Source organism: Motacilla alba, chromosome 5, assembly GCF_015832195.1.
Source record: "Motacilla alba alba isolate MOTALB_02 chromosome 5, Motacilla_alba_V1.0_pri, whole genome shotgun sequence".
In the NCBI taxonomy this organism is placed as follows: Eukaryota; Metazoa; Chordata; class Aves; order Passeriformes; family Motacillidae; genus Motacilla; species Motacilla alba.
In genome coordinates this window covers 3,369,311-3,392,918 of record NC_052020.1, presented here as the reverse complement: position 1 = coordinate 3,392,918, position 23,608 = coordinate 3,369,311, and the positions used below count along the sequence as shown (strand labels likewise).

At 43.0% G+C, this 23,608-nt stretch overlaps 1 protein-coding gene across 1 annotated transcript; it reads left to right on the top strand.

Annotated features, from left to right (window-relative positions):
• The first annotated feature begins 9,097 nt into the window (after positions 1-9,097).
• Positions 9,098-21,997, top strand: LIN7C (lin-7 homolog C, crumbs cell polarity complex component). Its single transcript, XM_038138820.1, has 5 exons — positions 9,098-9,158; positions 14,160-14,278; positions 15,379-15,450; positions 15,810-16,019; positions 18,492-21,997. The coding sequence occupies exons 1-5, from the start codon at positions 9,122-9,124 to the stop codon at positions 18,645-18,647; spliced, it is 594 nt and encodes a 197-aa protein (XP_037994748.1). The 5' UTR covers positions 9,098-9,121; the 3' UTR covers positions 18,648-21,997.
• Positions 21,998-23,608: the final 1,611 nt, after the last annotated feature.

Genomic DNA, 23,608 nt, shown 5'->3' with positions numbered 1-23,608 from the left:
GGTTTGGATTCACATGGACATGTTTGAGGTGCAGCCAGCCTTGGGGATCCCACAGGGATGAGGAACCTGCCGTGTCTCCGAGGTGGTGCAGACTTCCCGTGGCCTCAGGCACAGCTGGGCTCCCTGGCTCTGCTTCCCCACCAGGTTTTGCTGCTTTGCTGCTGCTGCTGTTGCTCTGAGTGCTGCTGGTTATGTTTTACCAGCAGGCTGAGCTCCATGCCTGAACACAGACTCCTGCAGCTGTCTGGCTGACTGGGAATTGACATTTTGCTTTGAAGCAGATGAGCTTTTTCCACCCAGCAGTTCTCATCCTGCACCAGACAGAGCACAGACTCTCTGCTCTGGCCCAGCTCTGTGGCCACCAGCTGTTTTTGCCTCTTTGTGTGCCATACATTGCACCCAGAGGTTTCTGCCATTACCCAGGAGGGGTTTTCCTGCCTCTGTCCCTGAGCATTGCTGGGTCCCAATAAAAAGTCACTAAAATATTTACCTTTAGGGTCCTGCAGTGTTTTGCAATGTGTTCTTATGGAACTCTGCTGAACAAGAATATTTAAAAACCAAGCACAAACAGAAAAGATCTTCTGCCAAAGCTATGATTACTGTGAGTAGTAACTAGGGAATTACAAGAATTTGTATTCAAGTTTTATTTGAATTTATTTGTATTCAAGTCATTAAAATACAAAGTTTAAGCTGCAGAGACAGAGGTCTGCCTCTTCCCCTCACATGGCAGGCACACCAATATCTCTTCTTGGCCAGTTTGGTCTGCAAGGCAGCAAACACTGAGTTATTCCTTACAGCTATTCTGGGAATAAAAACTGTACCTGACAGAATTTGGGCAAATGACATCATTTGGGTTGGGAAGCTGGGGTTTGAATAAACACTAATTTGATTAGGAAAAATGTTTCTTTCAACTATTACTACAATACTTCTGACCTACAGTTTTCTGTCTTTTGAGATGAGCAATATATTATAGTGCCAAAAGCTTTTTAGGTTTGAGAGACGCACTTATGAAGACTGTAGCACATCACAGGATGCAAAACTCTTATTCTTTAATAAATTACATGTTGCAAAAATATCTGTTCATTGATGCTAAAATACCTACAATGTAAATATTTGGTGATATAAATATAACCTTTCATTTAACTGAACAAATCCTATGTGGCAGGCTGTGTGAGTCACTAATGCAGAAAATGCTGTATTGATTACCAATGCAAAGGTCCACACCATAGGCTGATTTTATTTATCAGAATACATGTACCACTCCAAAACTGGAAATACTCCTACCCACAAAGTATTTAAAGGATGTTCAAAATAAAATCCCCCTCTGCAAGTATAAAACCCTGTCAAAAACTTCTGACTTCTCAAGTACACTGCAGACTTGAAATGTTGGAAAATATGGGCTTCAGACTTCTTTTTTTTTTTTGGCCTGGCAAGCAAATGCGACATCTGTGAAGTCCTGGATGCAGCCCAGGCAAAGCAGCTCTTGCACTTGGTGTTTGGCCAGGTCCAGCCTAGACAGGGTCCAGGGCTGTGTGTGTCCCTTCCCACAGACACTCCAGCCCAAAGCTATGGGACCAGGTGGGTTCACACAGGGATCCAAGTGTCTGACCCTCAGCAGCAGCTAACTGGGGACTGGGGAAAAAACATGAGGAGTTGGTAGTGATCCCTTGGGAAGGCTGAGCTGGGACAGAGGCTGGACAGAGCTAAAGAATAAAGCAGGGATTTATTCAAAGGATCTCCTCCATGGATCCACCTTGGGCAGCACAAGAGCCCAGCCAGGGCTGCACCCAAGATGAACCCAAATGGCCCCAAAATGCACGAGCGCTCCCGGGGTCTCTGCCTTGGCTCAGCTCTGCTCCATTTGCACCTTGCAGTTCATTGTCCCATTCCAGCTTTAGCCCAGGCACTCCCATCCTGCTTGTTTTTCTCTCTCCAGCCCACGCTGTTTGTGCTCCTGGGCTGAGCTTTGGATCATTTGTCCTTGGTCCCCAGCTGGAGAAGGAATTGTTTTGTCTCCCTATTCTGTGAAGAGAGCTCACCATTCCCTCCTATGAAGCTCAGAACTACACACTAAAGCAGAACAGAATCTGGAAAATATAAAAGCTAAAGCCTGAGACATCAGAGTTACCTGTTCAAAAATCCCCATGGATAATTAACTGGTGATCACACCATCACTGGTCTCATTCTCTCTGTTCTGCTTCCCTCTGTTTCTCAAACTCATCACTTGGAGGAGAGCCTGGTGTGAGTTCAGGTTTGCTGCACAGCCAGGCCCACCACAGAAACCTGCCCCCAGAGACAGACCATGTCAGGGCAGAGATGGTCCCCCTCCATCAGAACCCCCTGGAGAGCCCATCTGCATGGAGGAAGCAGCTTGCAGGACACTGGAGGGAGGCAAGGGGCTGGGTGGGTGTGTGCCTCACCAAGGAAGTAAGACTGATTAACAGCTTCCCACAAATTAAAAAATGGGACAAAGCCATTTCTGGCAGAGAGGATGGGATTTGCCCCAGAAAGGAGCAACAGGGGAAGGTGACAGAAAATCCCCTTGCCCTGGCCTTGGGAAGACAAGGCTAAGATGTTGAAGAGCACTAGGCAGAACAACTGGAAAGAAAAGTCAAAGAAACTGGGGAAGGTAGTGTTAGCTGAGTGTGTTTGCAAGAAGGAGAGAAAGAAATGTGAACAGTGCAGCCAGCCAGGGGGAAAAACTCCCCTTGGAACATTGTATGGACTGGCAGAGCGGGGATGCTGCTGAGCACAAAGGGTGAGCTAGAGGCTCTGGGGGCCAAACGAGGGGGCTGACATGGGGATTTGGGCACGAGCAGCCCCTGCTCGGGGCCTGTTGGTGCTTGCGTGCCCGAGTGTGTGCAGAGGAGCAGATGTTCTCTCCGTGTGGCTCTTACGACATCCGCTGGGCTCCTGGAGATGTGCGACCCCACCCACGCACCAGCCCCGACTCCAGGCTTCAAAACACAGTTATGCAAAAGCATTTGCTTCGTGCTGCTCCTTGACAGCCCAACATATGTACAGAAATGAGCTTAAAATAAAAATAATCCTGCTGCTGCTGCTGCAGCAATCTGCCTCGCCCAGAAACTCAGATTTGGGGTCCCAAAGTGCCAGATGCTGGCTTGGTTAGGTCACCAGCACTGAGAGCAGGGCACGTGAGGCTCCAGAGTTGCAGTCTTATCCCTCTCCTCCAAACTGGCCAGTGTTCAGCATCACACTCTGACCAGCTCAGCTGTGGGGATGGAAAGGGGGTAATAAACCACTGGGTTAGTGTGGAGTAACTAAAGCTGAAATGTTAGGCACGTCAGCCATGAGCACTTGTGCTTTCATCAGCACCATCATGAGAAACCAAAAACTTTTCAGAGGAACCCCCCAGCCACTGCAAGCAGATGATCAATGCCATGATCAATTAAAACCACTGTCAGAAACATTCAGTGGATGTTGTTTATGCTGCATCCAGCTGCAAAGCAAAAAACCCAGACCTGTGGGGTCTGGAGAGTGCAGACTGTAATTGCTGGTTTAATTACAGCGTAACTGAGGCACCAGTCCCATCTCTTCCATTTTTCTGGAAAAGCCTCATTCGATTTATCACTCATTACCTGAGAATTAATTTTTTTGTCCAAGTGCATTTGGTGACCTTTAGGAAAGATTCCTTTCCTTTACCAACTGTATCTCATTTAAACATGCAGTTGTGTGCCTCTCATCTTTCTTCCCATGTTTGATTTCTGAATCTCCCTAACTGCTGCCAATGTTTGTGCCTGAGCAAGGACGGGCGAGGGTGGAAATTCTGCTTTGATTTAGGCAGAAGTGTTTGCATATTGTCGGGGTTACTGATTGCATGGAAGGGAAATTATCTCCATCTTTCCTCGCTGAACCACGGCCTGTGGAAAATGTTAAATGCAGAAGAAATCATCAATAAATCACAGTGCTGTTTGAGCAGTTCACCCTGGAGAATCTGAAACTGCAGTTCTTCTCAGAACGTTCCTAAAGGTGTCCTATGGCTGAGTGAGCTCAGCAGGAAGTGTTGAAGGAATTCACTGAGATCTCACAGCAAAGCAGTGGCACAGTCACCCTGTCCCCTTTCTTTAGCAGGCTGGCCCTGCATCTTTCCTTGGGAAGGAAAGGAGGAAAGCCCAGAGAGCCCAGTGTCTCCCTTCCCTGCCCGCAGTGAGCAAACAGGGGGCTTGCAGGTGTGGAATGAGGAGGCATCTGGCTATGGATGGAAAGAGGTGTCAACAGAGCTGAACCCGAGGCCTCTGGGGGCTGCAGGGGTCAGAGCACACTGGGCACTGCCCTGGAACCTGTGGGAGCCAGGGGCTGCCAGTGGCCATCCACCCTCTCTGCTTCCATCCAGCACCACAAGGACACCTGGACACTGCCCCTGTGCCCTGGGCTGGCGCCCTTCACTGGGCACTGACCCCGTTTGGCAGCCGTGGCAGGGCTGGCACCCTGCAGCTCTGCCTGCAGCTCATCTGGAGCAGGGTGACCCCAATTTTCTGATATTCATGATGTGTCTAGCGGATCTATTCCCTTGTGTTTGTGTCTTTGTGCTGCCACATGTCACATATCAATCATACAGCACATAATCAATTCACATGTCACGTGTCAATTCACATGTCACATGTCACATATCAATTCCTGATTAGCATATCACAGCATTGTGCAAATGCCACATGTCACAGATTTGTGTGAATCCCAGATACCACATATTTGTGTGCATTATCACAGATTTGTGTGAATTTCACGCTTCACAGATCCCAGATTTTTGGTGAATTATCACAGATTTGTGTGAATTTCATGTTTCACAGATCACAGATTTGTGTTCATTATAACAGATTTGTGGGGATTTCAAAGATTTTTGTGAATTCTCGCAGATTTTGTGAATTATCGCAGATGTGTGTGATTAATTTCACGGGCGTCAGTACTTTGTCAATTACCAGATCCCGGGTTATGATTGACAGATGCCTCAGCCAATCAGATCTCTCCCAAGCGGAGGGCATTTCATTGGTCCCGATCCCAGAAGGGGCGTTGAGATTCGACCAGTGAGAGCGCAGAGCGGGCCGTTCAAACGCCCTATAAAGGGCGGGGCGGGCCGGTGTGTTCCGTCAGTCCCGTGCTGCCCTGCTCGTCGTGTGGCGTGCTCTGTGTCCGCTCACTTCACGAGGGTCCCACACGTGTGCGGCCCCCGTGGCTATTGGCGAGGGCAGCCTCAGGGTGAGGAGCAGCAGGTGACAGCAGAGCCGTGTGTTGGTGATTCGCACCGGGACGGCGCCCCGCGGCACTCCGCCGGGTGTAGCGGAACTGTGCTCCACGGCGCCCCCCCGTGTCCGTGTGCCCCGCTCGCTGCCGGAGGCGCTTTCTTGCTCGTCCTTCTGACGGCGGGTCGGAGCACACAGAATGTTCAAAAAAAGATTACTTCCTGTGCAAGGCAGCAGCGTACTGTTTGCAAGGCTTGCCTCCGCTGGGATTTCTGCTTACATTATCTGAAGTTCAAGTGAGAAACAAAGGGATTTGGACCCGGGGAGATTTGTGTCATATTTGTTGTTTTAATTCATAGAGATTGTTTTAGAGGGGATGTTTTATTCTATTTTCTCTTATTTCACTACCAAATCCCAAGATTTTATTGCTTTTCCTACACCTCTACTTTTTACCAGCACTGCTGATGTATAATGTGATCTCCCATAGTCCTGCCACTGTTTACTAGAATATTTTTAATCTATTGAGCTTGGTTCTGCACTGGCTTATTGTGGGGTTTCACCCCCGGATTGGGGTGACCCTAAGAGATGGAAAAGTCCCTCTTCTAATCCGTGCCTTCGAAGAAAGACTCAGTAGTCTTCTGTTGTCTGTTCTCAAGGTAGTTTATTGTTGGTTATCTAAAAGATTCTTCTCCTGAACTGCTGTGGCCTGTTCAGCAGCTCAGACAAAGGCACACTGCCCTCCCCAAGGGGCTGGTGCCATCTTTTATATCATATATTACGTACTACATGTTTATACTTTTTCCCCAGTATTTACTATCTATATTGAATGGTGATTTTTTACTCTAAACCAATCTGTGAGTGCCAACATCACCAAAGACATGGAGGTTAGGAAGGAGAAAGAAAGAGGACAGGGCACACCCAAATCCCTCCATCTTAGAATCCTTGACCCCCATGTACAAAACTTGGACCCCTGCGTACAAGGCTTAAAACCCCCCTGTACAGCACTCAAAAATCCTTCCTTTCACTTTGTGACTACTTCTACTACAATATCTAAACTTTTGTGACTTCTTGTTCTTCCTGCAAAGTTGGTAAACTGTTCCATGGGTTAGATTCAAAGCCACAGGGGTCTCTGGCTGCATGCCAGGGTCTCAGATGCTTCTGACCTGGGTCTGGAACATCCGAGAATGTCTGCGGGACATTCTGAGTTCTGACAGCTTATCACCATGGGCTTCATTGGGTAGGCATGGCCCTGCTTGTTCCTTTTTGCTTGTTAATTAGATGTGTCATACCATTGATTGGCTTTTGATGGATTGAGACTGTTTTCCTGTATTCTGAAAATACACAAAGAAATGTTTCTGTCAAGGTCTGGCATTTGGGTAAGGAGCAATTCGTGGTTAGCAAGCATCTAGAGTAGAGTAGTATCTGCTGGGAATGGAATGAAATGACAGCTCAGAAATGAAAAGCACAATGAAACCTTGGCAATACCGAGGGGGCAGCTGCTTCCACTCCTCAGACACAGCATTTCCACAGCCTGTGGGTCAGGAGAATTCAGTCTGGGTAAGTGCTCATGGCTGGGCTGTTTGGCACATTGCCCGGGAAGGTGGGGGAGAAGGCTGCAGGGGGACACCTCAGTGTCTGCTCCCCACCAACAGGCAGGACCTGTGTCCCAAAAGAGACAGGTGCAGGGCAGAGAGCCCACGTTCCTGCCAGCTGGTGCCCACCTTGCTCTACAACAGACAGCTGTCACTCTCTCCTCTTGTGGGGGAAGGTTCTGCCTGAATTTCCTACAAAGCAACTTCAAAGGTGGTGTTTTTCAGAGTTCAGAAGAAATCCTTTGGGTTTTGGCGTAGAATTTCTGTATGAGGAGGTGACACCCAACTGGCATCTCTGTTAGCACTGCTCTGCACAGGTAGCTCAAACCATGCATCTGGAGCAAGAGAGGGAAGGTACTTCCACTAAGTGGGCTGCCATTGATTTTCATATGGTCATAGGTATTAGAGAGGAAAAAGACATATTAAACCATCTAGTCAGTATAATCAAGCAGAACTACTCCCTGCAGGACACTTACTGGTGGTTTGTCAACTCTAGTTCAGGAAACTAAGTTGTAGTGTTCAATATAATGGATCCTGAATTTCCACTTAATATCAGTTTTCTTTGGTTTCTGCTTTTATATAAATGCATTGATGGGCTTTATATTGATTGGCTTTTCTTAGTGTAATGAGAACAAAATGCCACTTATCATTTAACTCAAAGTAGCAAGCTATCAAGGCTAGCTCCTCCCAGGGGAAAATCCTAATGGCCAGAGCAGAGAGTTGCATCCATACAGGAGTGTTGGTAAGAGAGATAGTTCTTCAAACGTTTTAATTTATTTCAAAAATACAGGAGAGAGTTACACAGCTGAATATATCAACCAAGTCGCTCCTGCACCACTGATAGAAACATCTGGATTTTATTCCAGAAGCATTCTACAATTCCAGCTGCTAAAACACTATCACCGGAAACTAGTCTGTGAAGGTTTAATTTTGTTCACCTGCAGAATTCCATTTGTATGATCTTTCCATTGAAATGCACATGCAGCAGCCCTCAAACTGAGAGGAACTGACACGAAAATAAATCACAGAGAGAAGTGAGTACATCACTGCCACACTGGCGGACACTTTGAGACCTGTTGAGAACCATCCTCTTTCAAAACAAAAAATACAGAATGCGGACAAAATCAAAGCCAAATGGGAAGAGTTATACCCTCAGAATAAATTAGGAGCATATAAATACATGTTCTGAAGTAGTCCCCTACTCTTTTCCAGAAGAAACTCACACAATGTCATGCTTGTACTTGCAGTGATTTAAGACAGATGGTAAATTCAATGCATTAGCCCCACAAAGAGATTAAACTGCTGCCAAATAGGAAATATAAAGCACGTCTCGCATTTCACACAGGCAGAACGATAGTTATATGTGTATATATTTGTAGATATAAAAATGTATCTATTATGCATAATAGATATACTGTTTGCTATATATAATATCATTTAGTATTGTTTATATTTTTATAATATTTATAATACAATATTGTATAGTGAACCTATAGAGTCCACTGTTTGAATGAAGTTACAGTACTTTTCTGTCTCCTTTGTGGACACTAGTTTTTCTGCAGAGTCAAAAACCTTGCTGAAGTCCAGGTAGACAACATTTCTCTCTACGTCAGTCTGTATACGTACATATATGTAACATTGCTTACATATTTAACATATGTGTATATCCTATCTCCGGGCGCACAGAATGATCTGCCCTCACAGTGTGGTGTTGTGTAAATAGTCCCCAGTCACGCTAAAGCACGGGGAACAAAACGGAGAGGACATTTTCCACTGAAATTCCCACCAGGATTTCGGCATTGCACAGTTCAGAGGAATAATGTCCAGGTACACTGGCGGGCAGTCAGGCAGCTGCCGGCCCCTGCCGGGACGTCCCCCCTGCCGGCCCGCGCCGCCGGGCAGCAGGCTCGCACCGCAGCGGCCTGAGAGCGGCCCGGCCGGCACCGGCCGCTCACCGGCCCTGACGGGGCTGGGCCCTGGGCCGCCCCCGCCGCTACAGCCGGGCCGGCACCGGCCGCTCACCGGCCCTGACGGGGCTGGGCCCCTGGGCCGCCCCCGCCGCTACAGCCCGGCCGGCACCGGCCGCTCACCGGCCCTGACGGGGCTGGGCCCCTGGGCCGCCCCCGCCGCTACAGCCGGGCCGGCACCGGCCGCTCACCGGCCCTGACGGGGCTGGGCCCTGGGCCGCCCCCGCCGCTACAGCCGGGCCGGCACCGGCCGCTCACCGGCCCCTGACGGGGCTGGGCCCCTGGGCCGCCCCCGCCGCTACAGCCCGGCCGCCTCGCCCTTCCGGCGGCGTCGCGTCACTTCCGCCGGGCCGGGCAGGACGAGATGGCGGCGCTGGGCGAGCCGGTGCGGCTGGAGCGAGGTGAGCGTGGCCGCGGCCCGCACGGGCGCTCCTCCGCTCTCTGCTCGGGCGGGCGGCGGCAGCAGTGGAGCCTCTGGCCCGGGGCCGCGGTGCAGCGGCAGCAGCAGCAGCAGCAGCGGCCGTGCCGCCTTCCCGGCCTGCCGCAGGCGCCGAGCCGCTGCTCTCCGCCGGGCGCAGCCGCGGTTCGTTCGAACAGCTGATCGGATTTGAGCAAGGTGCCGTCGCTTCTGGCTCTTGGAAGCGTTACGGTGGGGCCGACCTGTTGGGCTTCGCTTTGTGCAGCCCCCGTAGATTTTTCTCCGTTTCGGTTTGCGGCTGAGTTTCCATGGGGCCACTCGCCTGGGGCCGTCTGTAGCTTTGTCTGCTCTGCATTCGCTGAGCAGAACGCTTCAGCCTGCTCTTAATCAGCCTGCTGTCTCTTGGTTTCTGCTTCTCTCATGGGAAAACTTCATCTTGAACGCAGCAGAATTCTTAGAGTTCTGAGTTCAGTTGGTTAGCTATGTGTTAGGAATAATAATTTACTTCTTTTGTAGAAGACAGCTGACACATGCAGGGATCCCGCTACATTTGTTCATGGTTGTCTTCTGTTACCCTCTCATATTTGTTTTCACCCCGTTTTTCTAGTATGTAGTCTTAATTTGTGTTGTTAATACATGCACTGTGTAACTGAAATTAACAGCAAAACAGATAAAGTATAGAGCCTAGTTGGGTATTTTTGTGTAGTATATTTGTGAGATTTATCCACGGTTTTTAAGAAACAATTATAAATTTCCTTCAATGTGATGATCTGGTACTGTGTAAGGTGCAGAAATGGTTTTATAACAGTATAGATGATTGGTTTGTTGGTATAGATTTAGGATAGTAGGGACTGGAAAATGAAATTTACATGGCAAATGATTATTGATAATTAGAAATAATGTTTTTGAAAAGGAAAACAGGTGAAGTAGAGATGATTGGTTTCTCTGACTTTTCCCCCTACCACTCCCGCCAGCGCCAGCACCACCACTTTTGCTCTTGGTGCTAGATGTATTTTTCTAGGTGTATAATACATTGTACATACATTTTTCTGGTACTATAGTGTTACCTGCTGAGGAGCTCAGTTTTTCTGTTTTTGCTAGCCCTACTTCCCATTCCACCCAGGAACCCCTTGTAATGTGTGAGTTGGCCTGTAAATAGTGAGTTATGTAAGGTCTCTGCTTCACGTAGCTCATCTACTCTCTCTACTCAAAGCTTGTTAATTAGGGCAGCTGCTTCAGCGGTGGATTAGTTGTGCTTGGGAGGTCTGCAGATATAAGGCTTAGGTCCCATCCTTCAGCTCATTACCCTGCCGCTGTGCTCTGTCCCTGAAAACAAACAAATCTGCAGAGTTACTTCGGGATCAGTGAAGCAAAGGAGCTGTTTGGTCTTCAGGCATATTGGTCTTTTTAAGGAAAGAAGAAAACGAGAGCCCTTTATAATGGACCTACAAAAGCAAGAGCCTTATTTACAGAGATAGGTAACTGTTAATTGTGTGTGGTTGACTGCACTTAACCTGATGATGAGTCATAATTAGCTTGAAAGTGGAACTCACTAATGTTGTTGGCATATAGCATAAGAAAAGAGAGAATAGTGTAGAAATGAGCTGATTTTAAATCGGTACCTTATGCTTACCACTAGGGCAACTGGAAATTCTTGTGTCTTTTCTCCTCCAAGCTGCGTTTCAAACTCTACCTCCCAAAGTCACCAGAGGGCAAGAATGAAACAGTGAACATTTCAGTTCTTCTTACAGTTTAGTGGTGATGTGTTAACTCTACATACAGCTCAGGAATCTAGAATGCTTGCACATAAGCAGTGCAGGTGATTAATCAGGAGTATCTGTGGGAATGCTGTGTTTTTTCTCTTTGTGTTTTGATCACACATGCCATCTTGCTGGCTTTTCCCTCACCACGTTATTTTAGTTTAAATGTTTTCTTTTTTTCAGGATTTCAGTCTAGTGATCCCAAAAAATGGTTTGTGAAGAGCAGGCAGTGTGGTATAAAAAGGAAGAAAAGGTGAAAAGAAAAGCAAATTTTCCATTATGTATGGCTTCTTTTTTACAGTTAGTTTTATGGTTTGGTTTTTTTTTTAATTATCCACCTCTGGAGCTACATCTATGTTGATCCTTGTTGAAATCCATCACTGGACCACTTGTATACTATTCATTTTGATCTCTGGTGCTGAACAGTTGGCTAAGCTATGGTGTCTATAATGTGAGGAAGACCGCTTTTAGCTGATCATATTCCAGCTAGTCATTCAGGAGGAAGCAAATTACCTCAACACAGTGGTCGACCAACTTTTCTTGAAAAACGAAAGAAGGTGTATTTTGCCCCTCATTCCCAGCAAAACTCTTTGTCTTATTGCTGGATAGATTGAATATTCAGCTTTTGACTTGTGCTCAGTGCAGTTCAGTAGAAGAAAGTTGTGCTCAGTTGCAATTCCACACTGGTATAATGGGATCCTCTCAACATACAGCAGAACAGCTGCTGGGAACAAAGTGTCCTGCTGATGGGATGTATTGTCTCTATCTAGCTGAGTAAGAACTGTGGTGTGATAGAGGATTTGAGTACTGAGGATCTGACTTTCATGCTGTGGCTGACTGCTCTGAGTTTTTACTTAATAGCAATAGTTTGGTCCTTTGATCTGAAAACACTTTTTTATTGAAGTGTGTCCTCTGATTTAGTTTTATCTAAAATGAATCCAGTTCAGTGTATCCTAATCACTTTTTGAAAAGCTGATTGTGTTTTCTTAGTCTGTAGTTAATGAAAGACACAGCTGGTTCCCAAACAAACCAGTTTTACCTTAGGGTAAAAAGTGCTGTGTCATTAAATGTTTGGTCTGTTAAGAGATACAGGTAGGAAGCATATCTAATTTAATGACAAAACATGAAGGTGGAAAAAAGATAATTTATCACTTGGAATTCTGGTGTCTTCATTTCTACAGCTACTCCTCGTATCAGTACATTGTTGTCACCATTTAAAGTTTCTTGCAGAATCCTAATCAAACTGATAGCAAGTTTGTACACCTTACATCTTAATGTGGTTCACAGACCATAGGCTCAGGAATGGCACATGGACCTGTCGTCTTTATGTGCATGTAATAATCATTTGTCTGAAAATATCTGCAAGTATTGAAATGATAGTGGTGTTGCAGTTGATAGATTTGCCAGATGTTTGTCATTAATACGTGGAGTGTTGTCAGATTGGAAGTGCTGCTGTTTCCATTTGATCATAGCTCTTCAAGTTGATCAGTGGGCTACTTGATGGATTAAGTGCTGTGTTAATCAGTACTGCTGCTGCTGAACACAGGGGTTACTAACAATGTTGGTGATTTTGCATCATCTAGAATGTCTTTAATTTCACCAACTGTTTTGGATTTTGAATGAATTACAAAATATATATTGGGAAATAAGCTTTAATGTGTTTTTTTTTTTTCATTTTGCAGTTATACAAATAGCAACTGTGAAAAATGTGTTCTCTGTAGAACATGGGATTATTAGTAGAGCATTTAGGTTTTGATATTGCATTGCTTTAGATAGCTGATGCTTATAAAGCTTGGAAATGCTTGTCAGAAAGTACCAAGTTCTCATGGCACATGGAAATGATGGAAATGTTAACTATCATCAGAAATAATTTGAGTCTTGGGGCTCTGGTACTTGAGTGTTTTCCCATGAAGGATTTGTTTCCAGTGCATGGATGACCAGTCTGTGTGGTTCGGGTTTGCCTTGTTCAATCAACTGCACAACCTGGTCTTGGTCTAGTGGTTGGTAGGTTGTGTCTGATAATTCATGTCATGGACAGAACACTGCTGCGGGCTGTGTCCTGCTGGTGCACTTCACCCTCATTTCAGAACATGCACCCTGCTACCTTCTTATCCTGTCACAGAAGTGCTCTCTTTTTACAGTCCTGTTTTAGAGGTTCATGGCTTTTGCAAATCCTCTGTGCTGCCATGATGCACCATTGAGTAGATGTGCATTCACATGAAAAATGAGCACCTAGAGGTTAATTACAGAAAAAAGGGAGTAATTAATACCTTTGGGACTAGCAGTGTTTCAGACTTCATCCTGTTCTAAAATGATCTGTGCATAATTTTATGTAGTAGAATAATCACTGTTTTTTTGTCTTTGTGATAATGAAAGTAATCCTTTCAATCTGCGTTTCTGAGAGACTGTTCTAGTTCTGTTCAAGGACTTCTGTGTTTCAGATTAATCACTAATGTAACAGTTTGGAAGTACAAGTGAGTGATGTGAATGTATTCTGCTCTTCTGGTGCTGCCAAGAGGATGTCACATTACATTTGGTGCCTTCTGGAGTCAAATCCTTCATGGAGTTCATTACACAGAGCAGCATTCATGCGAAAATGGACAATGCAAACTCTTAGGAACAAATTTCAAGGAACTGAAAGAGGTTTGGGGTTCAGGATTCTAGACTATGGAGATGTTGTCTCGGCTGAGAATATAAAAAGGAGTTCTGCTGGTTTTATAAGCACTTGAGGAGGGAAAAGGAATAGGCCAGATGGTTTTCAGCCCTCTTCTATGGGCAGTATTGAGTATACCTTATTGAACTAATTTTTGAATATAAAAGGGGCATTAGCATATTTGATAATATTATAGCTGGTGTTAACAAAATGCCATCCCTAGAGTATTATGAAGTATACACTTCCAATACTTTATTACACATACCAATATTTCAGTCCTTTGAGGAAAAATTGGATTGTCTTTGCAATATGCATGTGTCAGTGATAGCTCCAGCTGTGTCACAGGGTTGTTGTTGTGGCTGATTGGCTGATTCCAGCCTGTACAGGCTGGAAGTAGTGTTTTATTGTAGCATTTTGTAAATACATAGTTTTATGGGTAACAAAAATTAAAGCATAGTTTTAAAGTGTATGCAAGTGCACACACACAGACTGCTCCCTTAATTTAAAAAAACCAAGATACCTTGAGATTCCTCAGGCATACCTCATTACTAGTGCTTTATTTTTTTCATAGACATCTGCAGAGCAATTGAATTGCTGGAAAAATTACAGAAAAGTGGAGAAGTGCCACCACAAAAGCTACAGGCATTGCAAAGGGTTCTGCAGAGTGAATTCTGTAATGCTGTAAGAGAGGTAAGTTACCTTGATGTAACAGTTACCTTCAGTTAAAGACCAGTATGATTTACTTTTTCCTTTTTGTACTCACTGCAGTGAGCTGATTTTGAACTTCATAAAGCAGCATTTAATTTACAGAGCTTAACAGAACAAGCCTTATTTTTAAGTAATTTCAAAATGAAGTAATTTGGGACACCGTAGGGGTATAAAATAATGTCTTAGTAGCAAATCACTTCTTAAAGGTTATTTTGAGAGTCTGTCCTTACTAGCAGCTAACAGGATGTTTTTCCGGATGGTAAAGAGTAAGAGTAAGAGTAGACAAAGTACCAACTGCCTATGTAAGACAAAGTACCAAATGTTATTTTTAAGCCAAATCCATGCCATCTTTAGGTGCAGTCTTGTGCCACCTCATCTTCATCCCAAGTATTGTTTTGGAGACTTTTAGGTGATTACATGTGCCTTCCTATTGCTGTTACTTATGTTAATATGATAACAGCTGGAATGATTTTTTAAAAAAACTGTAGACACATGTGTCATCTTGATGTTTTCATGCCATTGAGGACACTGTACTTATTGCTCAGCAAGTACAAATGGTTGGCAGGGAGATGAGATGTGGGTTAGCCTGCAGTGCAAGCACCTCCTTAGCATTAGTATTCTTATTGTCTCTGTGTTTCCAATCCTTTTTTTTTTCTCTAAGATACTCAGTTAGTTGCTAAAGTTGAAGGAAGCTTTTGGGGAGGGATGGGTTGTCAGCAAAGCCTTGAAGAGCTACCCTGAAGTGGTTTTGTGTGCATCCATGTTGAACAATTCCAGCTTGAATCAAGCAAGGGAAAATACCTCGAGTGTGGCATGGCAGCTCAGCCATCAGCATTCCCGAAGTCCTGGTGGGCCTGAGTACTGTGCAGGGAGGGGAGCCTTAGGCGGAGACTGAGCAGTAAAAATGCTGAGAGAGTTGTTTCTTCATAGTGTTAGATGGCCTGTTCTTGTGAGTCAGGGAGTAACATTAGAGGTGTGTCCTTTTAAAGTATACAGTTTTGAGTTGCACCTGATTTTTTGTTACATTACCTAAGCAGGAATATATCTGTTTTACTCATACTGAAACTGTTTTGTCTCTAAAGGTGTATGAACATGTGTATGAAACTGTGGATATCAGCAGTAGCCCCGAAGTCAGAGCTAATGCAACAGCAAAGGTAAAAGCCAAACCATAACTTGCAAAAAATACAGCAGCTCATTACTTCAGAAGCAGATTATATAAAATTCAAAATTCTAGATATAAAGGCTATTATCTAGATGTCTGATAAAATGGATAAGCCTAACAGGTTATTAAAAGGTGTAACAAGACTCATGGTTTTTAAATTTCTTTCATTTCAATTTTATTCTTGGAGTTCTGAATTTCTCATGCTAGTGTTTATAGGTGGGTAATTAATTGTCTCATTTGTCTTAACATGTAAGTACTTTGAGATAAAATACATTTTCAGCCTGCTTACTGTGTCTAGCTAAAGGGACTGTATTTAATTTCCTATAAATGAGAAAATCTTGTTTCTCACAGGCCACAGTAGCTGCATTTGCTGCTAGTGAAGGTCATTCTCATCCCAGAGTGGTTGAACTACCCAAAACAGAAGAAGGCCTTGGCTTCAACATTATGGGAGGCAAAGAACAAAATTCTCCAATTTATATCTCTCGAATTATCCCTGGAGGTATAGCTGACAGACATGGAGGCCTGAAACGTGGAGACCAGCTGCTTTCTGTAAACGGAGTGGTAGGAGCCGCTTTTCTCTTTTTATGTAGCAGTGGCTGCTTGTTTCCACTTGAGGGGGCACAGAGAGCACGTGGCACAAGCTCCTTGTTCTTCTGATCTTGGCAAAACACTTTCTTTTTGTCCTCCCAAAACAAATTTGATTAGGTTTCTGTAGAGTTGTGTGCATTGAGAGTTTTAGGATTATCCTTTGGTTATCGGTCTCAAAAAGGAACCGTACTATCTATATCAGTATTTCACATTCTGAGGAGTTGTATAAATGTAGCCAGAGAATTTTTTAAAATACCAACTGCCTTCCTTTTTAATCAAAGTTTCATGATGCAGATTTCTACTAATAGAGTTTTCTGCACCTTCTAAGGTAGGTAGTAAATTATGCTATGTTGCTTTTGACTGACCAGATTCTCATTTTTCCCATAGTGAAAATGCTACTGCACGATGAAAGCAGTAATGAGATGGAAATACAAGGTGGTGTTACCTTGTATGGTATTTTTTTCCTTCCACTTAGCTATACTGAGCTTCAGAAGCAAGCTTTTTACTGTATTTTAAGAATTGTGTGTCTAAAGTGCTGATGTGAATTTTTTATTAGTAAGCATCCTCTTCTGAAGAATTAGCAATATAAAAAGTGAAACAAAGGGAGGCTGGAATGGAAAGGCTATGGGCAGGTTTGACTTGAGACAGCTTTCAGTCAAATGCATGTAAATATCTCCAAAACATGTGCTTTTATTTGTAGAGAGGCTCTATGCAGGCTTAAAATTAATATTTTTATTTCATCTGTAAGCCAAATTTTATTTTAAGACTGAGGGTCCAGCTAGATTCTGGGGAGTTTTGACTTATGAAAGGAATAGTGACTGGGTACAGATCCTGGGTGCCTGTACTCTAGGAACTCCTGGCTGGCACAAATCCCTGATGTACCTGGCTCCTGACTATTGTCTGGGAGTCCAGCTGTGCTCTTCAAGAGGCATAAGAGAAATCAGCTGTAGTGATGCAACTGTGCTTGCCTTTGCCTTCTCTTATTGGGGAGCATTGAGGCACTGGTGCCAAACTGTCCTCAGACACACACTCTCTTAAGGACAGCAAAACCACCACTCCACCCAAAACTGAGCCTGATCATCAGGCAGCTGGTACAGCTAGCAATGGCTCTCTGCATGCATGCACATGTATAAATATATATAGCCCTTGTAAGAATAGAGCAAGTGCATAAATTGCTGTTAAGAATGCTAATGTAGTCAGAAAATCCTTGTCATCTGATATTTACAGATGGAATCATGTCATAATACATGACAGGCATTTTCTTGTGATTGTAATTTATACTTCAGTAATAATAATAGAAAATGCCACTGCCAAGACTGCAGGCAATATGACTGAAAAACAAGTTCATTTTTTTCAGGTGGGAGATCTTTAGTGTACTCCAGAATTTAGGTGTTTTCATAGAATTAAACAGAGCTCTACAAACCTTTTATTACCAGCTTTAAACAGAGCAGCCTACACATCCACTTGAATAACAAAAATGAAAATATTTAAATGTATGTGGTTGTCTGGTAGAAGAGAAATAACTTGGGGGTTTTTTAACTGTTGTTTTTCTTTCTGTAAGTAACTTTATAGTAACGGGGAAACCCTCCAATCAACAGGTACATCACCTGCCTTCTAGCTTCTAATAGCACCAGTGGGAGGTAGGCTTGGAGTAGTCCTGTCATTGTTTCATAAGTTTGAGAGAAAAGTGTTGCTGATAAAATGTATGCTGTGCTGGAATGTATTGGATGCCATTTTTGAGAACCATTGCTTAAAAGTTGTAATGAGATGAATTTAATATAATTCTAAGAAATTCTGAGAGTTGGTATAGGAAAGCATTTTTATTGTGGTCCTCCTGAGTTGGGTTAGGCTATTGATAATCAGTTTAGAGGAAATTAACTGGAATGGTGTGGGTTTACTGAGAGATGCGTGGAGCAGCACTAAGATAAACAACACACTGCATGTCAGTTGCTCCATTGCAAGCACCCAGCATGCTCTGTTCTGCCTCGTTGTGATGTCAGGTAACACCAAGAAGGCAGTTATCTTGCAGTTGGCTGTGCTAATTTATTAAGCAAATTGAGGGCAACTACTAAATTTAAAATGCATACAAAAGAAGAAAAATAATAGTAAATTTCAAGTATTCTCCTGAAGCTTTTGGTTTTTGAGTGTAATTTCATAATTGACTAAGGTTATCATTGCAGAATTTAATTGTTCAGCATAAATCTAAAGATTTTTGCACTATTCTTTTGCTAATACTAATTAGTATTTTTATTATCACCTCACTTGGTTTGTTCAAATGTAAGTCCTGAAATTGCGTTACATTGTCCTTATGCAGTCTTGAAAATAGAGTACATATAAATAAATACATCAATATAATTGCTTATACTTACATAGAATTTACAAAAAATGTAAAAATCAGTTTTCAGTTTGTGTCTGTACTAACAATAGCTGGTTTGTACTTCACAGAGCGTGGAAGGTGAACACCATGAGAAGGCAGTGGAACTGCTCAAGGCAGCTCAAGGGAAGGTTAAATTAGTTGTGCGATACACACCAAAAGTCCTGGAAGAAATGGAGTCAAGGTTTGAAAAGATGAGATCAGCAAAACGAAGGCAGCAAAATTAACACTGTGTGAAATAACTTAAAGAAAAAAATATATATTCCTTTTGCATTTTGTAGTTTCTTTGTGACTCAGTTGATCCAATGCCTGTTATAAGACCCTGTCCTTTTCATAGAATCGTGGAACAGTTGAGGTTGGAGGGACATGGATCTAGTCCATGCCCCGTTGCCCAGCTGAGAGGAAGGCCAGCTGGAGCAGGTTGCTCAGGAGTGTGACAAGCTGAGTTATTTAATATCTCTAAGGATAGAGACTCCAGAAGATGTCTGGGCAGTCTGTTCTAGTGTTTTGCTCTCCCTTACACTATGAAGATCCATTCCTATGTTTAAGTAGAGCTTCTGTTATATCCACTTTTGCTCCCTTCTTCTTGTCCATCACTAGATTTACTGGGAAGAGGCAGGCTCTTCCTTCACTCCTCCCTCTCAGGCATTGACACAGGCTGATGAGATCACCTGAGTCCTCTCTTCTCCAGCTGAGAGAGACAATCCCAGCTCTCCCAAGTTCTTCTTGTCTGTAAGATACTCAAGTCACTTAACCACCTTTGTGGCCCTTAACTGGATTCACTCCTGTGTGCCCATTTCTGTGTTGGACTGGGGAGCCCAAAGCTGGACCCAGCGCTTGAGTTGTGTCTCAGGAGGGCTGAGCAGAGTGAAGAGTCCCGTCCCTCAGGTTGCTGGCAGTGCTGCTTCAGTGCAGACCAGGGACTGTGGGGTTTCTTTGCTGCAGGGGCCCGTGGTGGCTCATGGCTTGCTGCTGTTCTCTGCAAGGCTGCTCTGCAGCTGCTCAGTCCCCAGTCTGTACTGGTGGATAGGGCTATTCCCCCTGTGTAGGACTTTGCACTTTTCTTTGCTGACCTTTGTCACTCTTGTTTGCCCATGTCTCCAGCCTGCTGAGTCCCTTTGAAGGGTTTGCTGAGAGTAATCCATGCCAGCCCCTGGGTTGATAGTAAAAATATTCAGGTGTGGATCCCAGCAGGGCCCTGGGTGCACTGGTGGTGACTGGCACCCGGCAGGATGCTTGGCCACTGATCACAGCAATCCTCAGCAGTTCAGCCAGTTTCAGAATGTCTGCAGTCTCCTTGTGCCCCACGGTTTAGGTGGAATGTGTATGTTTAGAATGGCCTGAAATTCCCTGGGAAAGCATATATGGTGATATTTCTCTTGGCTTTTTTAGTAAGTCTTGTGTGAGACTTTTAAGTGACAAAGTGAACTTACAGATTTTTCAAAGGCATTTAATAAGACATAGTTGTATAATTAGCATCCTTTTTTTTCCTCCTTTCATTAGACATTACTTAGCTTAGAATCTGCTGGGGTTTTTGCTAACTGATTTTTTTTAAAAGAAGATTCTTATGTAGCAGTATTTTGGCACTTTTCTTAGGAATATGTTGTATGTCAACTGCAAAATATAATCACAATCTACTGTGTATGTAGCTGATAACAATAGCAGATTTTGTAATGGTTTTGGTAAGTACATTGTTTTTACACTTCTGCTGAATTATAATTCACTACTCTGGAAATTGTATTACCTCTCATGTAAATAATTTACAATTGGTGTTCTTATATAATGATGTTGTAATAGCCAACATTTACAAATTTGCAACAATCATTCCTGTAATTTACATTATTTTGTACTAGTTTTAAAGCAGTTATGGGGAAAAACATGATCGCTGTTTGCAGTTCTGGATTGACTCTCTAGATGTATTTTTATATTGAGAAACAGAAGATATGTAAATGCGGTGCAGAAGAAGTCCAGATAATCCCCTGACTTTCTGCTGTGTAAAAGAAATATTCATCTTGTCATACTATTCTTGTCTTTCTCTTATCTTTTATTGTAGTCTTATTTCCAAATTGAATGTATTGGTTCTGGAATTAGTACCTAAATAACTGATTGTTATTATTGAGTCTTATATGCCAGGTTACTGTGATGTGTGAACTTGTCTGGGATTTTAGTACTGACTGCTTCTGACTTGGGGGATTCTTGTTTGTACTGCAGAAGTACCGCATCACAACTGCTAAATAAGGACGTCTCCATCTGTGGACAGTTACTGTCTTAGCTCATGGATTCTTGATGGTGGCATGGGTTTTGTGTACCATTTGGAAAATTTCTGGACAGAGATCCACTTTTTGGAATCTACCAGGTTTGATGCTGTACTTGTGTAGTTTAGGTTCTGGGTTTGGGTTTGTTTGGGTTTTTAAGCTACACCTTTTGAAGAGTTAATTTCATTGTCTACTGGGTATCAGTTCACTTGTATGGCAGCTATGAGTACATCCTAATTGACTGTTAGTAATTTGATTTTTAGAGGCTTAAACTGAGAAGTGCAGTTCTTGCTATGTGGCTAATCCCTAGTCTTATTTCACATGAAGCAATATGTGAAAGAAAGGAAAAGGTTAGTAATCTAAAAATGACATCTTGAAGCTTGTGCTTTGTCAGTTGATCTGTTTGAAAAAAAAATGTGGTTGCTATGGGCAAGTGAGAAATGTGATTACTTTCTGCATGTTTGTAAGCATGGTAAGCCTGCAAAGAGACGTTTGGGAGATACTGGTAATTTGAAAATGCAGTATAAATATTTATCAGTTAGATGACATTGAGCACTGAATTGCATGGTTGTTTTTATGTCACAGGCCTCTTTCAAAAGGCCTCATGTTGCTGATACAACCATGTTGTTGAATTGTATATTTTTATGAAGCAACTAATGTTTAAAGTATCGAGACCAAAATCACTAGTTAGACCAATTGTGGATGTGTTTTAATTTAATTGTTAATTAGTAGAGATATGTTTTAGAGCCATATATAAATATATATATATTACAGAAAGGTATGGATACAAGATAGGAATGTTCATTTTACAAACTGTGTCCCTTGCATTACTGAACAAGGTGTGTTTTGTTACTCTAATGAAATATTTACTTCACTGCAGCTAGAGCTGCTAAATGCAGTAGCATTTTTATTCTGAATTGTAGCATTTGGTTTTGGTTTGGCAACTACTACAGAATGTGGAGAGGTGTACCTGGGCATATAAATAGTACATGTAGAGTTTGATAAAATGTTTTTAAATTGCAGTAACAAAAAAAAAAACAAAAAAAAAAACCAGCCAACTAATTGATAATCATCTTTGATGCTACAAGAACCCTTTATTAATAAGGAAAGGGTTGATTAAAATGCTCCAGGAAACTTGAGGAAACTTGATCTCTCTTACTACTGAGCAGTGCCTGTACTGTGTTAATCTGCAGTCCCTACACACTTCTCATATATGGGTATACCAGCATATTAAGAAGAGCTATAATTTCTGCAAGTGACTTCTGTTGCTACTGTGAAGGGTCTTTGCGTTTTATCAACAGAAAATTAAAAATTCAGTCTTACACCATTGTGCTTGTGTGTTTTTCTTCCAACTTTCCATTTTGAGTCCTGGTTCCAGACTGCTTTAATTGGCTGTTTATAGTCTCTAGGGTATAACATAAACACCTAGGGGTGTGTGGGCATCCAAAGAGAGAAACTTTAAATCTCTGCTTAGTTTGTCTCCTGGTGGCTTTTGAATTGTCCCTTTTCTACCCAGTGTTTGGTGATTTACTGGGGAAAAAAGAATGCTATAAAGCATCTGTAATAGTTTTGCATTTTTGAAAAGTCAGCTACATAAACTCAAAGATGCATATTATTCTGAGTCAGATATTACCTTTTAGTTGTTTGAATCAAGTATCTCATTCTGCATCAGACGTTTTAATTGTTTGAATCAATCTTTAAAGTAATGAGATATTGAATTTCTGTAAGTCCTTCAAAGGACAGTTTATAAGGTTATTAGTAAAATGTTTCAAGAGTTATGAACTGAGATTAACTTAGAGAAAATGCTTCAGTTTTGCACAAGTTGGGGTTTTGTTGATTTTTTTTTCAAATTTAAGTAGGCTGGACTGTGAATTGAAAATACATGGAGAAATATTATGTGAACATTTGATATAGATGATAGGAAATAAAAACACATTTTCAGTTTTAGTTAAAAACCAAATAGTTACTGTGACCTGTCTTATGACAGTGAATTAAGTCAAAAAGCAAAGCTGGAATTGAATTGGTGCAACGAAAGGGTGGTAGGTAGACACTGGAATTCCAGGGAAATGGTGAATCAGGTGCAGTTTGAGTTTCTGTGATTCTTTGTCTTCTAAAATCCTGGTGAGAAGCTGGTTTTAGAGGTAAATCTGGGCTGCAGTGTTCACTTTTACAGAGGAATTGTCCAAAGTCTTGAGTCCTGTAGGCACAGAGTTTGTGGTGATTGGGAGTGGGGCTGTGGCTGATCCCTAATGGGTACAGCTGTGCAGGACAGGTGAATGCTGTTGAAGGTAAGGAGCCATGGAGTGCCCAGGAGTGCTGAGCAATCCCACAGGGAACAGAGGGCACACAGGTGCAGGGCATCAACAGGAGGAGATAAAAGGTTGGCTGAAGGATAAGAAGGGTAGAGCTTGCAGCTTTCTGAAGAGGTAAGGTGTTACTGTGTGTGGGTTGGAGCTTTGTGAATGGTGCTCTGTGTGATGTGTGCTGTGACAGTCTGAGATGGTACGTCAACAAAAGACATCTGAGATTCAGCGGTGGGCCTTTGGATAAAACTGATTGCTAGTTCTAATAATTTTAAAAAAAGTATAAAACTGCCTTTTAAAATTAAGTTATAAATAATTTGAAGCTTTCTATTACTGTTTCCTGTTGCTTTAGAGACTGGTCAGGTTTTGAGTGACAAAATCATGAAAAGTAAAACAAGCTCTGTATTTGTCACCTTTGTTGGCTTTAATTGTGTGGTTGTTTGGGATTTTTGGGGGCAGGGGTGAGTAAATTGGGCGTTTTATTGGTAACCAAAGGTTTAAAAGAAGTCTGTTAGCATGTGTCTGTGCAATTGCTTTCCTCAAAAAAAATCTCTTCCCCAGCGCAGCTGTGCAGGTGCCTCTGCCCCTCGGAGAGAGCCCCTCAGGTAAGAGAAGTGCCACCAGGTGCCC

Excerpts from the sequence above, each read along its gene's own strand:
- LIN7C (XM_038138820.1), top strand. The coding sequence starts at position 9,122 with ATGGCGGCGCTGGGCGAGCCGGTGCGGCTGGAGCGAG. Across the intron at positions 15,451-15,809 it reads GAGCTAATGCAACAGCAAAG|GCCACAGTAGCTGCATTTGC; the intron begins GTAAAAGCCAAA and ends TGTTTCTCACAG. Across the intron at positions 16,020-18,491 it reads TGCTTTCTGTAAACGGAGTG|AGCGTGGAAGGTGAACACCA; the intron begins GTAGGAGCCGCT and ends TGTACTTCACAG.